Raw genomic sequence first — 15,971 nt, 5'->3', positions numbered from 1 at the left:
CATTTAAAGTTTGATCTGCATCTTCCAAAATCAAGTTAACACCATGACTAAGACATGCAAGATTGCTGCCTGAGGCATTTGGAGCCCAGTTTTCAAAATGCCAACAAAACAAGGGAAAAAAGGCTCCAGCTAAGCTGGAGGGGCTTAGAAAACTCTGTTCAAGTGCAGGACACACTAAGCTTATAAAAAAGAAGAATCCACCAAAACACAGCCCATCTCACACTGGGTGCTATAAATACAATAGACTGGCAAAGTTTAAGCACTGTTGAATCAGGTCCAACTCCAGCAGGATTCCAGAGCAACTCAAACCTTTCAGGAGAGAAAGGGAGAGACAGTCAGCAATGCAGACAAGAAACTTCTTAGATCCAGCCAGGTTTAGGCCCAGGGAAGAAAAAAAAAAAAGGCAAAAACAAAACAATGAAGGCAGACTGTAATACCAGGGGTCTCAAAGTTCTGTCCATACAACCCTTCAGGCCAGTTCTTCAGAAATCCAATCTCCACTACACAAAGGGCAGCAGAGCCAGCAGGTTCCAGTTGTTCCTGTGTGGGAGCTGGGGTAGCTCACAAATGGTCCTTGGTCAACAGAACTGGATCCTGTGCCAAGGATTGCTCACATTTCCCTATGGAAGCACATGCTGGGAGGGTGAAGGTGTACTGCAAGACACAGGACAGCTTTACCATACTTTGAGTATGGGCAGTCCTGGAAGAGCTACAAAGAGTTAGCAATTGTCCTAAAGGAAATTCTGCACTGCTGCTCCTCTCTGATCTCAGTGCAGCAAGAAATCCAGCCATGCCAACTGCAAAGGAACCCTTCCCAGTCCCTGCTGCAAACTGCACAGAGGGTGGCCCAGGAGCTCTGCTAGAACCCACGTTCAGCTCTCACCATTTCACCTCCAGAGGGCTTGGCCAGCATGGTTTCACAGAGCTGGTTCAGTTCTTGGGAGGCAGGGGAGGCACCACAGCTGCAGATCCCTCTTCCCCTTTTTCCTTTATCACTTCACACAGTGAGGACAACCACTCTGACCACACCATGGGACTGGCTGAACCAGCCCTTCCTCCTCCATCCCAGCAGTGATCTGCAGCCCAGGATTCACAGCTTCTCAGTTCCAAAAGCCATTTGTACCCACTCATCTCACAGGCTTCAGGCTCCTGATGTCCTGACTGTTCCAGCATGGCCAAATGCAGAAAGCAGAGCCACAGAACAGAGGGTTTTATAACTAAAAAAAACAACAACTGAGTGGACACAATCCAGCCTGTGCATATTTGTAACTACAACTGTACTAGGCTGCATTCACACATATATAATCACTAAATTCTGCTCTACCTACAAAAGAAATTAATATGGTTCAACTTCCAGTTCAGGATGGCCTAGAAGCCAGGAGATCAAAGAGGAAGGGAAGGAAGACTAACAGTGAAAATGATGTTTTTTATCATAAAGGCCCAAATAAGTCCTTTTCAAGACCAGTTGTGGGATTTTCATCCCAGGTAAGGTTTGCTGGAGCAGGACCAGAGGAGGGCCACAAAAATGAACAGAGCACATCTCCTGTGAGGAAAAACTGAGCTGGGGCTGTTCAGCTTGGAGAAGAGAAAGTTCTAGAGGGCGTCTAAGAAAGATGGAAACACTTTTTAGCGGGGCCTAATAGGAAAAGGAATAATGGTTTTAAACTCAAAGAAGATCATTTCAAATTAGATGTAAGGAAGATAATTTCTATGATGAGGCTGGTAAAACACTGGAACATGTTGCCCAAGGAGGCAGCAGATATCCTATTCCTGGAAACACTCAAGGCCAGGTTGAACAGGACTCTTAACAACACGATCTAGTTGCAGATGTCCCTGCTCACTGCCCAGGGACTGGCTGGATGGCCTTTAAAAGCTATCTCCCAACACAAACCATTCTGTGGTAAATCAACAACCCTAAGCTACCAGCGTGGCTGTTTATTGGGATGCATTTTCTGTATTGGGATATAGTGCAGTATTTGCACAAGCTCTAGCAAGTGCCTGCTCTCTGCAGAACTCCCTGTCACCTAACTTTTAAGTACAAAATTATCAGGGTGACCCATTGGAGTACCCAAGCCAAGCATTTTTATTCTGCTGTGTTACAGCAATGCTTTTTTAATTAAGAGATGTTTATCACAAACCTGACAAAGCAGTTGAAAAAAGACCCAAAAATAATGTGAGTCTGCAGAGTTTTTGTCTATCTAAACCAACCACAAAGTTTGTCTGAATACAATAGTTTTAAATGAACAATGAGAAATAAAATGAAAGCATCTGGCCCTTTCCTTAACTACATTAGCCTAACTAATTCTATCCCCTTTCCACATCTCCCAGTTTGCTTCCTTGACCAACTTTCTGCTTCCTCCTTGCAGGCCACAGACATTATTACCTTGCCCAGGGAAGTAATACATAAAAGAACAAGATATAAAGCTCCAAGCCATTGAGGAAGGACAAGAGGGAAGGCTGTAACCAAAGCCCTTACCTTCCACGTGCTTCAGCAATGCCCTGCTGCTGTTGCCATGAGCAGAGATGAGAATCATTTTGCCACTTTTCAGTTCTGGCACTATCTTTTCATTCCAGTAGGGAAGGAGTCTGTCAAGCACATCTTTGAGACTTTCAGCCTTTGGGAGGTTCTCCTGAGAGACATCACTGCATTTATAGCGGCGGTCATTGTAGATCTCTGCGTAGTAGGGGTGAGATTCAGAGATGGGAGGCGGGGTAACGTCGTAGCTTCTCCTCCAGATCTTCACCTGCTCCTCGCCGTGATTCAGAGCCATCTCTGCCCTGTTGAGCCCGATCAGCGCCCCATAGTGGCGCTCGTTCAGCCTCCAGGAGCTCTGGATGGGGACCCACTCCTGGCCCATCTCCTCCAGGATCAGCCAGGCAGTCTGGATGGAGCGGCTCAGCACCGAGGTGAAGACGAGGTCGAACTCGAAGCCCAGAGCTTTGAGGTGCTTGCCACAGCTCCGAGCCTCCTTTATGCCATCGCTGCTCAGCTTCTGGTCCACCCAGCTGCAGAAGCGATTCTCCTTGGTCCAGGCTCCCTCCCCGTGCCTCAGGAGAACCAGCCTGTACTTTGCCATTTCGGTTGCAGCTTAGCACAGAGGGCAGCTGGTCTGGCATCTAATAAGGACACATCTGGACAAAGACATGAGACAGACACATCAAACATCCCACAGGTAATGCACTACAAGAGGCTCATGCATAGCTCAATGCACCACATGGCAGTGAAAAGTAAACAAATATCAGAATCAAAACAACCAAAGAAACAAGTGTCTGCTGAGTATGATTTTACAATTGGGAGTGGGAGGAATTCCAAACCAAGAGACCTCATGTGGGAAGGAGAGTGCCATCCTTCACCCAGCTTGTTGCAACTAGTCCGCTTAAACAATTGATCAGGAGCAGATCTGCACAAGCTGGTCCAGCCTACAGGTTTCCCTCAAGTGCTTGAACAGAGCCTCATTCAGGCTCCCAGAGCAGCAGCTGTTCCTCCCTGAGGAGCTCTGAGGTGCCACACGTAGCTCAGGCCCACGAGGGCTGTCCAGATCCCCACTGCTCCGAGGGAATGCACACACAGCAGCTGTGGCCCTCAGCCAGAGGAACTGGAGACTGGGACAGAATTGCAACTGGCAACACACAAAACCTGATCAGCTTTTCTCAAAGGAGATGTCAACATAGCCACACTCTGCATAATTTCCTCATATCCCCATCCTGTCCTGCTAATTATGCCAGTCCATGCTTGATTTTTTTCCTCCTCCATCATTCCTCCACGCTCAAGGGTGACAACACAGATACTCTGGGATGCAATGTACAACTAGTGAGTTCTCATTTCACTAATCCCCAAGTGACCTCAGAGATTATCCCATCCTCTTCCTGACTTTCAAGTCTATTTTTCCTCTCCTGTCTGTGAATTACAAAGCCAGATTCTTAGGCACCAGGATTAAAGTTTTTACTTTTGGAGTGGGCACAAAAGGCCTATTTGCTGTCCTCATTAAGTCAGACAGCTACACATTCACAAGATCAAACAGTGCCTTTCTCTTTTTTCTCGACCAAGGAACATGACTTCTGGATTGCCTTCAGTGGCAGACACATTTTGACCACACACCCAAGGGTCTGCCAAGGTGGTCAAAGTTCTGCTAGCAGATGATGGGATGACTGAAAGGTTCATCCAACACAGGACTGCAGCTCTGAAAACCCCACCTGATCCCTCTGACCTGAAACACAGGCTAGAGGGCAATGGACAGAGCAGGGCAAAAGATGCAAAAATGCAACTCTGCACTGGGGGGACTGCTGTACCTCAGATGAATTTTAAGCACTCTCAAAACCATGGACAGTAGGAGACTGAGCTCTGATTTCTGCACACCCAACCCTGGGCTAGATTTCCATTAGAAACACACCTAAGGGAGCTCCCACCATCTCAAATCAGTTGGAGCTGCTTCAATCACACTCCAAATGTCTCAGATTCAGGCCCATTGTGACCCTGTATGAGGTCAGCAGGATGGGATAGGCCCATGCACTCTGGGTTTTGGGAAACACCCAGCACAATACCAGCATTCATTTTTCCAGACTTTCAAAGAAAGTGTCTAGAAAAGCTGAATTCATTAACAGACTCAGGAATCTGATCTTGCTTTTAACAGCAGCTTAGTTCTCCTCTAACCTCATGTTAAGATAGAGTCTCCATCACATAAGGGAAATATGCAAAACCCCCCCAAGTGCTAACTTTGGCCTAATAGCACAGCTCAGGACTAAAAAGCCTTTGAGGACTAAGATTTTTACACAATATCAGGACGTATTCTTTGACACACAATACAAAACACAAAACTTTTGTATTCAATAAATACATGGAAGGCAGGCAATTTTTAAAATTGCAGTGTGTTCACAGCATGAGCTACTACACATAAAATAGCTCCACAGAAAGTTCTGTCTCTGCAGATACCTCATTATTCAGATTAATTTATTCTATTATCCACAGGAATAGATTATACAGTCTACAAAACCAAATTAAGACCCAACAATAGGGGTGATGGACCTCTTTGCCAAAGTTTAGTTGGCATTTTAGCCAAAAGCAATAAAAACTTAGTGTAAGAGACATACTTACACAAAGACCAAATATCATCTGGGTGCCATAAACTCCAGTTCACTTATATAAAACATTAGGCAGAAGCACAATACTCAAACAAATTTAGAAAGAACTAGCAGCCACAGCATTGTTTAAATATCAGTCCACTTCTGGAAGCATTTAAACTAGAAAGCCTTGGAGCAACACATGGAAATAATCCTACTCACCTTTCCTATGGCAAAGGAACAACAAATCCCAGCACAGGCTGAAGAGCTGCTTTATACAGAGGCCACCACACACTCTTGGCTTGTTACCTGCAGGGAAAGAATAAACACCGAGCCTCACAGAAAGAGCCCACAAGTGCAAATGTCTATGCCAGCCACCATTTGCTCTCAAAGCTGTTGAAAAAATAGAGCACACACCCCTTGTACGGGCTGGGAAAGCTACCAAATGCCTTCTCCCAAAAAGAGATGCCAAGACACAGCTCCTGCATTTCTAACAAGGGAAAGTTTCTGGTCTCCCACGTGCCGCGGGATATCATTTGCTCCCTAAGATTTGTTTAGGCTGCAATTTCCATGCTCTAGCGTGCAGAAATCTACCAAAAGCTCGGGGACACCACGGAGGGTACAGACAGCAGAGATGGACCCAGCACAGAGGCACTGGAACAGGCTGCCCAGAGAAGCTGTGCGTGCCCCATCGCTAGAGGTGTTCAAGGCCAGGCTGGCTGTAGCCTTGAGCAACGTGGTCTAGCGAAAGGTGTCCCTGCCCCTGGCACGGGGGCTGGAACTAGATGGCCTCTATGATCCCTTCCAACCCTTACCATTCCCTGGTTCCGTCTATGATAGAACAGAAACCCAGAGCCGCAGCTCAGCGCAGGAGAGCAGCGCACAGTGCTTACACTAACATCTTACACCAGCCGATCTCCTGGCCAAGCACAGCTTTAAGCTCTAATACCGGAGGCGGTCACTTGCAGGGCTCCTGCTGCAGCCGGGACTCCCTCCCCTGCTCGCCCCTTTTACAAGGCGTCCCTGCGCGGAGCACCTGCGAGTCCCAGCCCTCCCCGAGCACGGAGGCTCGGCCAGAAGTAGGGCAGCACCTCCCGGAGACGCGCAAACACCCGCGGCTGTCGCACACCAACACAAACAAACACAAACACGGGCTCGCAGGCACGGCCACGGGCACACACGCGCTACCGCACCGCCACCGCCCCCTCGGGAAGCCGCCGTTTGCCCGGGGACAACACCGCCATCCCTCCCTGGAGCGGCGGAACAGCCCCGCCGCGGGAGCCCCCCCGAGCCCAGGGCCGCTCCCCCTCCTCCCGCAGGGCCGATCTCCCGGGAATTACCGGGCTGGAGCAGCGCTCGCTACGGGAGCGCCGGAGCCGCCGCCGGGCCGGCCGAGGGGCGGGCCGCGCCTCTTATTGCCTCCGCGCCCGCGAGAGCCGCGCGCTCTGATTGGCCGGCCAGCGCGATGGACAGCGGCCTCAGCCAATGGGCGCGGGGCGGGGCGGTGACGCGGTGCCCCGGGCGCGCCGAGCGCGGTGCCGCCGTGCCCGGCGGGGCCCGGGGATGCTGCGCCATCCCGGCCCTGGTCCGTTCCTCCCTCCTTCCCTCCCTCCCTCCCTCCCTCCCTCCCTCCCTCCCGCGGGAATGCCGGCCTCCCGGAGCGGGCCCGTCTGCCGCCGGGGATCGCGGCAGAGATGCTGGCTCCCCTCGCGGGTCCGCGCACGCAGGCGGCGTTTTGTGCAACGGGGAAACGGGGTCGCGCCAGCGCGCGCAAACCGGAGGCATCCAAACCTCTGGCTTCTCTCGAAAGCGCTTTAGGACCCTTCTGGGTTTGGTGAAAAGCAAAATCTAACTACTCATAATGAATCAGTAGCCAAATAAATAAATAAATAAACTTGAGTCTTCCTAAGGATCATGCTAGCTCCGTCATTCCCACAGGCTGTAATCCCAAACTAAAGTAATTAAAAACAAGTGATGGAGCAGCTCTGGTTCGAAACAAGAAGGAAGTGGTGTGGGAAGATGGTGCCCTTTAGCACTTCTATTGCCATAGGTCTGATTTTATTTAAAAAAAAGAAGCAGAGCACATCTTTCACACCCCACCAGAGTCATGTTTTCTTCTCTAAATGCTTCCCCTGAACAGTCACAAAGCTTAGAGGGCCACAAACTGGATGTACACCAAATGTACTCTATCCTTTCTACAGGGGATAGAGGTGATCTCCCCTTTTTAATAAGTTAATAAGATAGTGCATGAAAATAAAAGATGGGGATTCAGATTATAACAGGAAAAAGTGACATGAGTACATTTAAGAAAATTTGGGGCAGAGGTATTAAAATAATGTCTCTACTGTGCTGTGAGGAGAAATGGTGTCTAATTTTACTTTTATAGGGATTAGATCCCAAGATGTCAGTGGGAAAGAAGGCCAATCCAGGTGAAACACTGCTTTGCTGGGCTGACAGCACTGTGGTAAGAGTGGCCAGGCTGCAGGTGAGCAGCATCCTGCATCTCTTTGGTGGTTCCTGCACTTTGTTCCTCATTCATTTGGGAAGCTCCAGAGAGCACTCTGCATCTCCGGGAGAACATACCTTTCAATGCTTTTCCTGATATTCCTGACCTCACCACAGAACCACAGTAAAACCTGCTGCTTCTGCAGAATATTCCTACTGGATGTGCGTTGTACTTAACAGTTACACATAAAATCCTTTTCACCTCATCCACCATCTAATATGAACAATTACCTTTCATTTTCTGTCAGCTTTGTCTAAGCCAGAACTTAGAATGCAAACCCAGTCCAGCCTATGTAATCAAAGCAATACTCAAGCTCAGTGTGTGGAAGAGTTTGATTTCTCATCAGCTCAAAGTGGTGATGAGAAATGCTCCCAATCCCCCTGCATGACCACACACCTGCAGTCACCACACCTTCAGGCAAACTGGTCGCTTGACTTTGGAAGGAAAAGAAGCAAAGTTCCTAGAGACAGAAGGAAAAATATCTTTTCTTGAATACCAGCACTATGTGCATTGGCTGTCAGTCATTAAAAGTACAATTAACAGACAGAAACATTCTATGCCAGTATGCATTCCTGAGTGAGCAGACAGTAACCCATGCCACAGTCCAGGACCTCTACAGCCAGTAAATACAGATTTTTGTCTCCTTAATCTTTAGGCAAGACCATTTCATTAGCATGGCAAAAACAGCCTAATGACTTTGATTCACATTTCAAACCATCCAAGGACAGAGGAGTGAAAGCCACGTCCCTGTGCGTGCCTTCTTGCAGACAGCTACACTCACTTGGCAGCGATTATCTCTCAGACCAGCTGGGTTGTGTTTTCAGGGTCTCTGCTCTGGAGCCCTTCCAGGCTGTTGCATTTAGCTGGAATGTCTGTGGCAGAATTAGTCCAGGAAACTCTTTCCTCAATGTGTAAACTTCCGCCAGGGCACCAGGGCAACTGCACCACACCGAGTAAAGGCCTGGAGCAGAGCAAGGCAGAAGCAGAAGAAAACAGAACTGGAAAGAAGAACGGCTGATTAATGATTGATTAAAATTGTGGCAAACAGGAGCGTTCTTCACTTGGTACTCTTTCACAGAATAGTTACTTTGTTCAAAGCCAGATCCAGTGTTTGCCACAGAGCATTGCAGACATGCTCATTTTAATTTCCAGAAAACCCTGAGCTCTTTGTTTGGAAATGCTTGATACATGATCTGTCTCCATTAATAATTTCATGCTCAAAATAAAATTCTGTAATCAAGTCCTTGCACTCTTTAATAACCCTAAAACCCTCTCTCTAAAACTTCTCCTGCATGTTTCCCTACTGCATGAATTTATGTCTCCTTTTCTAGACCCTCCCTACTCCTTTCCAGCCCATTCTCTCTGCCACCCAGATGTGTGCTCAGGGAATCCTCCCTCAGCTTTTTATGGGATGCAGGCCCTGTCAGGCCATTTTCAACACCTGACATTTTTTCCCCTACAAAAGGCCTAGATGCTGTCTTTCCTCTGTCTGCTATCCATGCTGCTGTCTCACATTCGTCTGCAACTATTCTGATGGCCCATTTCCACAAATTTCCAAATTTGTATGGAGAAAGCTCTGGGAGTATAACACACTACGAAGAGAAAAACATCCTTAGTGCCTCCTGAGGACTCAGAATTACAACATTATAAAATTCCTCTGGCTAAATCCATCTCTTCATACGTCTGTACACGCCAGACCTCAGTGTGTAACACAAGGAAAATGAACATTTTTCCATCAGAGCTCAGGGAGCAGGAGCAGGCAAGGACGTGCCAGGCTCCCTTCTCCACGTCTTGCAGTGCCCACACGTGGTTCCCAGCATTTCCTTGGCTCCAAACTGTGTGGCTTCCTTCCACGCCTGTGCGTGGGTAATTTTTCATCACACATCTGCCCCTATTTGTCAACATATCACACCACCACATCTTAAACCCAGCCTGTTATTACCTCCAACTCGGGGGTGCACCTGACAGAACAGCGAGGCACGGCTTGCACAGCAGCTACTCACTCAATTACAACTTAAGCTCACAGCAAAGGCCCTTTTTCACCTTCTGTTTTACTAGTTTAGGCACTGTTTGAGACCTGCTTTATGTATAATACAGTGAAAACACACTGCTTTTTTGTGTAAACACAGTGGGGCTTTCACCCTGTTTGGGTATGGAGGCAATACACAACTTCAGTGGATTCTCTTTATATCAAAACCTGAAGTGTAAGTCCGTGAGAAGAGGAAAAATAAAGCACTCTACCTTTTATTTCTTCTTTCTGTCTCTCTAACTGCATTACTTGGAGGGAAAATCTGTTTAAAAACAAGAAAAGAGTGTGTAAGCACCTAAACTAACCCCGCATTTGTCACCAGAATCAGAGCTTTAGTCTTTAAGAAAGTGCAGAAGTTTTTCTGAATCACTAATAGCAAATAAATTACCAAGAAGGAGGAAGAAAATACATGAAAGCCCTCATTATACACAAAACAGATGGAGGGAAGCTGCTTTGTGAGGCATTCATATTCTAAACCTGAAGGGGGAACTGAATTTTTTATGTAATCCCAATGCCTGGGTACTGGTAATGTTATTCTGAAGTACAAAAGGTGACTTCTGTCTGTTCTTCTGAAATAGTAACTCAAAAATTATCTGGTTTCTGCATATCCCAAACTGAGAACATACTCATGGGAAAAAATTTGTATTCTCTATGCCCTTAAAACCATTACAGTGTCATCTTCAAATAAACACCTCAGCAGAGCAGGTGCCTAGAACATACAAAAAAGTGTGTGGAACACAATGTTCTGAAGAAATCCTCATGGACTCAGTTCTAGTCTTCAAAAATGCCTCCAAAAAAAGTTTTACGATGTGTCAATGGCTGGGAAAACAAAATTCTTTCTCACAATCAAAAATTTTCCCATTTCTAGAGCCAGAGACAAAATTTGAAGATTTAAAGGTTCACTTTTAAATTTTTTGAGTTTGGAGGGGTTTACATTTCAGATTCTGGTTTGGAGAATTTCACTGGTTTTTAGTCACAATATCATACAAATTAACTTATTGTAGCAGGATCAAAAGCAAAGAAAATCCTGTGATGAATCTGCTTTTTTCCCCCCATGATAAACAAAGTGCTCCAGACACCAGACGTCAGTAAGGAACTGTCTGGGAAGAGATAATTTTAAAGGGCTTTGAAAAAAAGAAAGCAGCAGGGTGGTGTCTAGTCATGATAAGTTATTTTGAAAACAGACTGGATAGTGCTGATACTAGAGCATGATGACAGCACATAACAATCTGGGCAAATACAACCAAAAGGGAACTTCAGTGCCATTGCAGAGAATGGTGAGAACAACAAACACACACCACACATACTCAAGCTCGTGTGTATTAATGTCTTTCTGTGAAAAATGAATGGCTCAGCTCAAGAAAAGCTGCTCTAAATTATTTTACTTCCATGTTACAGTGAACCCTGGGTTAACCAAGACCTTGTTGATGTGTGTGTGTAGAGTTATCTCTGTCTATATTTATGATGTTTGTTTTCTCACAAATTTGATTTTCTTGTACAAATCACAAAGACTTTTCTGGTGCTTCTTATGTTTCTGTCCATTTTGTATGTATTCTGTATCTTGCACCACAGCAGTTTACAAAACAAGACTGGCTGAAGTTTGGTTTTGAATGGAGCACAAAAATGAGCTTCCTATATAAAAAGTCTGTCCTATGTGTCATGGGTAGATAATATCAAGAGAAGGACTGAGTCACACTGTTCTTCTACTTCACTGTAACTCCTCAGAATTCACTGGGGCTGCTCCTGACCGTAAAAAGCAACGAAGTCAGGCCTCTCTTTCACAGGATTGTTTCCCAGGAAACTTTGGGAGTTAGGTTGCTAAATAAATAGCTGTGTATCACAAGTTAATTCATGCTTCCTCCCTCTCCACCCCCCCTCATTTCTTTAACAAAAAAGGAGCATGAGTGGAAAGACAGACAGGACTAATAAATCATGCATGATGGGGAGTCAGAATATCTGACTTCCCAGAGTTTTTCAGTTCGAATTTTCATCTGTTTTACTTACATGGAAAACCATTCACTTAAATAATTTTGTGCCTGACTTCCACTCTTTTTCTATTCAGAATTACGCTATTCCTCTGCATTGTCACCAGATCTAGCTATCCATAGAAGGGCCAGGAAAAAAATATTTTGCCTGTAATTCAGTATGTCCTTTTTATCTTACAAAGAAAGACACTTTTCTGCTTCAGCGCTACCTAACATTCAACATTTTGGATAGGTCAAGTACTTGTTTAAATGTTCGTATTGCTGTCCTTATTCTTCTCTGTACAAGTCTGCATCTGTAACATATCAAACAAGGGACTGAGCCAAGATCAATACAAGGGATTTATGAGGGGAAAAAAATGGGCACTAGGGCCCTGCCCTTCTTCAGAAGGAATTTGCAGCAGCAGGCACATCTGGCAGCAACCTTTCTTCTTTTTGGGGAAGGGCATAATGTCTCTAGAAAGGCACCTCAAAATGAGGCACATGCTGCTGGACCAAGGTCTCTTGCCCTTCTCAAGATACAGAAACTTTAGAGGTGAAGAAGCCACTTTATCTACTCTCATGGTTGCATGTAGTTTTTAGTGGGCAGCTGGGAGCATACACAGGCCAAACCAAATTTTTCTGGCTTCTGCAGCAACCCACACGTGACACATGGCCACCATCTCTCCCCAGCCCTGGGGTTCCACACATGTTCTGGTTCAGGACAAGCAGAGTCCCCAGCCAAGACAATTGCTGGAAGCCTCGTGCTAGAACAATGTTCAGCTCAGGATGAACTCCCTGCACCTCTTGAATTCCTTCTGGAATTACAGATGCTGAGAGTGCAGGAGCCCATCTGAGCAACCCTAGAGCAGACCTGGAGCACAGAGAACAGTAACTGCACAGCCATGGATCAGGGAAGGACAATGAGCCCAACTTCTGTGGGACTCTGGACCTTCCACAGCCCCACTAAACGTCCCTGTTGCCCACGGGTCCTGCCATGTGACAAGAGAAACACCACATGAGGTTCTGCTCTTGTATTTACAGAACCTGAGTAACTCAGTCAGCTAAAACAATCTGGCTCCCCTGTTGTGTACGAGTTCAGGTTATAAAGCAATTTCTATTCAGCTCTAACTGCAGAGATTCCACAGTGGTATTTTTCATGTTGTTCCTAATCGAGATGAACTCATTGGTTTTACTGGGTGCTTCATTTTGTTTTGTTTTTCAAACACGAGGAAAATATTTCCAACACTTTTCAAAACTTCTGTGTTTTTTAAAAGTGGAAACATATCTCTTCCTCCACTCTTAGGACATTCAACACATCCCTGCCCTTGTCAAAACCCAACATGGCTTACTGCTGAAACTTGAAAGGATGTATGAAAATATTTTTCCATAAGAACAAGAGCCTCCACTTGGCAAGAAAAATACTCAACTGTTCTCTAAAGTGATGAGCTTTGGAAAAGCTACAGTCTGCATATACGAGAAAGGAAAATCCCATTCCTGTGATAACCATGCCTACCAACAGAACGGGACAGGAATGTAGGTCTGGGATGGGCGAATTTTCCATTTATAGATGAGATGGTTTTGGATGGTGGCCATGGTGTTCTTCCTATTTAATTGAAGTTGCCTATTCCCTCATTACAAAGCCCATTCTCCCACAGAAAAAAACTGAGAAGGTTTGGTCTTTGTTGATGCTTTGGTACCTGCTCTTTTTACAGGGCTTGAACTAGAGAAAATCAAGTAAAGTATTTGCCAGTCCCACATTAATCCACCTCTCCAGTCTGTGACCAGAAGGTTTCTTTTTACAAGTTAAAGAAAAGACACAAAAGACACTGACATGTTTGTGCTTCCACAGCAACCAGTCCTGGCCTGTGCAAGGAAGTTACAGTTTAATTAAACCAGTTCAAAAACTGATGCTGTTAAAGTCATGTGAAGTCTGTGGGAGGATGGATGTTATTTTGCTGGAGTAGTTTCTACTGTTTTAACTGAAGTGGTAAGGAAGGGATTTAACCTAAATCAATACACAACATACTTCAACTGACATGTGTCCAAAAAAGGCATTTGCATCAGCATAATGAAACAGTGCAAGATTTTCATGTAGACAAGACTCAGAAGAAAATGTAACTGTATTATTCTTTGGGAATATCATGAACATGCCTTGTTTTGCCCTTGTCTGCAGTCAACACCTCCTCCACTGCCTCCAGGGGTCTGCTCCCCACTGCCTGACAGTTTTATTAACTATCTCTTCCTGTCCTGTTTACCCTCAGGTACCCACTTGTTGGCAAGTTACACTTCTCTTTATCACCAAACCACCACCCCATTTGATGTAGTTCTCAAAAACTGTAACTTCCTGCACTTCTGCTAAGTTAAAAGGTTCCTCTTCAAGGTAGTTTCAACTTGATGTTCCCCAGATTCTCCCCTTTCCTCTATTTGTAACAGTAATAGTTACTCCAGCTTCAGAACACAATTGGCTGGGTTTTCTCAGAACCCAAAATCTATTGTTTCGGGCTTCTTGTGTGACCAGCGCTGTGGAAATGTCAGACTCTGACTACTTCTGGGAAGCCCATCCTGCTCCAGAGGGTGACACACAGCGAGTGAGGAAAAAGTATAAAAAAGGCCATTTTTAGCAGCTACTTTCTCAGCTTTGCATGATATCCCAGCACCTCTTGAGCTCACTGGTTTACACTACAGAGGGGGGAATGTCCTTGGGAAGAAGGAAAAGGTCATCATTACTCTTCTTACAGTTCCTGATTTGTCCCCCAGAGGCCAGCATGGCCAGGCCAACCCTGGGATGAGATCCTGAGGAATTCTCTCCCCATTTTGCCCGAGCACTGCTGCACTGTGAGCTGCAGGGGGAACACAGGGATCTCTGGGGATGAGGCACTGCAAAACAGCGCTGAAATCACAACATCCAGCCATCCAACACGCAGCATAGGTTAGACAGGGTTTGTGCTACACTGCCTGAACAAAGAGCTGGCACTGTTGGCAGACATTTTAACAAATGGCTCCTTTCCATGCTGTTGAATCCATGGCAAAGTTCCCAGTGGAGGCAGCCTCTGGCCACAAATGTGCAGTTAACAACCCAAGCCTGTACAGCACACTGTGCTTCCTACCAGCTGCACATGGCCCACAGCCCCACAGACAGCTGCAGTCAAAGACAAGCTGGAGCTGTTGAGCACTGGAGAGTGCTCCCAGTTGGAGTAAATCCAACCATACTAAATTTGAGATAGTCTTCCTGCTTCTCCTTGGACATAAATGTTGAAGGTAAGTGCCTTGTTAACAGGAGGGAGAAAACAGACTTGATTTCCCTTCCACGTGCCCTAAAAGTGCAAGTTTTGGAACATCTTTGAGACACAGTGGTGAGCTGAAGCAGGAGACCATCTCATACATTTCCGTGCAAAAGATAGCAGGGAAAAGGGAAATTTTAAAATGTCTTTAATTTAAGGATCAGAACATTTAGAAATTTGATATGTTAGTGACAACTGGCTAATTTCCTCTTTAAACCCAGGTTTGTATCTTTTGAGTCCCTAACAGAACATTTTCAAGTCTATTTATTTATTACAAATGTAAGCCACCTTTCTTTTTTTTTTTTCTTCTTATCCTTGTTTAGGAAAAGAGGCAGAGGAAGAGAGATTTCCAACTCCTCTTTATTACAGAATCTAATCAATACAATATCCAATTCAATCTGCTGGGTTAAGACTGAAGAAATGCAAAAGCAGTGGCCACACACAAGTTTAACTCTGCCCCCGTGTGTGCAAACGTTAAAACACATCCACCCTGGATCCTGCTCTGGTTTTGTGCTAAAGGGTGTGTTAGTTTGTGGCAGGAATTATATATGGCATCCACGACGACCATGAAGCTACAGGACACTTTTTCCCTTCTACACTCACGTGTCTTTGCATTATGAAACTCCTTTATGTCTGCACTGGCTGCTAAAATCAAGCCATAGAGATATGCCTGTTGCCCACAATAATAAAACAAAGAGAAGTGAAGAAAAGAAAAAAAAAAGAAAAGGCAATTCTGGAATTTTACCAGAGGGATTATTCTGTTAAGACTGGGGAAAAACAGGGACTTAATTTGACTTCTCACGTTTGGCACACGTGTCCTGTGTGAACTTCCCTGTTCTACTCTGTGCCTCACCTGAGGAGTGGATACCAACACCTTTGGGGAGGATGAAAAGGAACTCCTTCCCCTCTGCAAACTCACCCTGAGGTTTCTGCAGCTCTCTCTATCAGCACACAAGGTGACAAGGCTCTGTAAAGGGGACACCAGCCCAGGCCACCACCACAGCATGGGGACACTGCTGCAGCCAAGGGCTCAGCCCATACCTGGCAGTGAGGGAGGAGCGCCAGGAGCGAGGGGCCTCTGCATCACATCCTACCCGGGACTCGTTTATTGACACTTTTCAGGACACCCCCAG

General features: G+C 45.9%; 1 protein-coding gene across 4 annotated transcripts in view; it reads right to left on the bottom strand.

Annotated features, from left to right (window-relative positions):
• BPGM (bisphosphoglycerate mutase) overlaps positions 1-15,971 on the bottom strand; it is a 32,057-nt gene that overhangs the window by 8,107 nt on the left and 7,979 nt on the right. For 2 of the 4 annotated variants that reach the window (XM_063395142.1, XM_063395143.1), the window contains exons 2-3: positions 5,281-5,367; positions 2,477-3,132 (exon numbers count right to left, since the gene is read on the bottom strand). In XM_063395142.1, the coding sequence (XP_063251212.1) occupies positions 2,477-3,077 (601 nt within the window). In that variant the 5' untranslated portion in view covers positions 3,078-3,132; positions 5,281-5,367. Of the gene's footprint in view, positions 1-2,476; positions 3,133-5,280; positions 5,368-6,398; positions 6,486-8,345; positions 8,468-15,971 lie in introns of those variants that run through there. The other 2 variants (XM_063395141.1, XM_063395140.1) reach the window with 2 other exon arrangements.

This window comes from Prinia subflava, chromosome 4 (assembly GCF_021018805.1).
Source record: "Prinia subflava isolate CZ2003 ecotype Zambia chromosome 4, Cam_Psub_1.2, whole genome shotgun sequence".
Taxonomy (NCBI): domain Eukaryota; kingdom Metazoa; phylum Chordata; class Aves; order Passeriformes; family Cisticolidae; genus Prinia; species Prinia subflava.
Note: the sequence above shows the minus strand (reverse complement) of the source record. Positions and strands in the feature narration are given on the sequence as shown.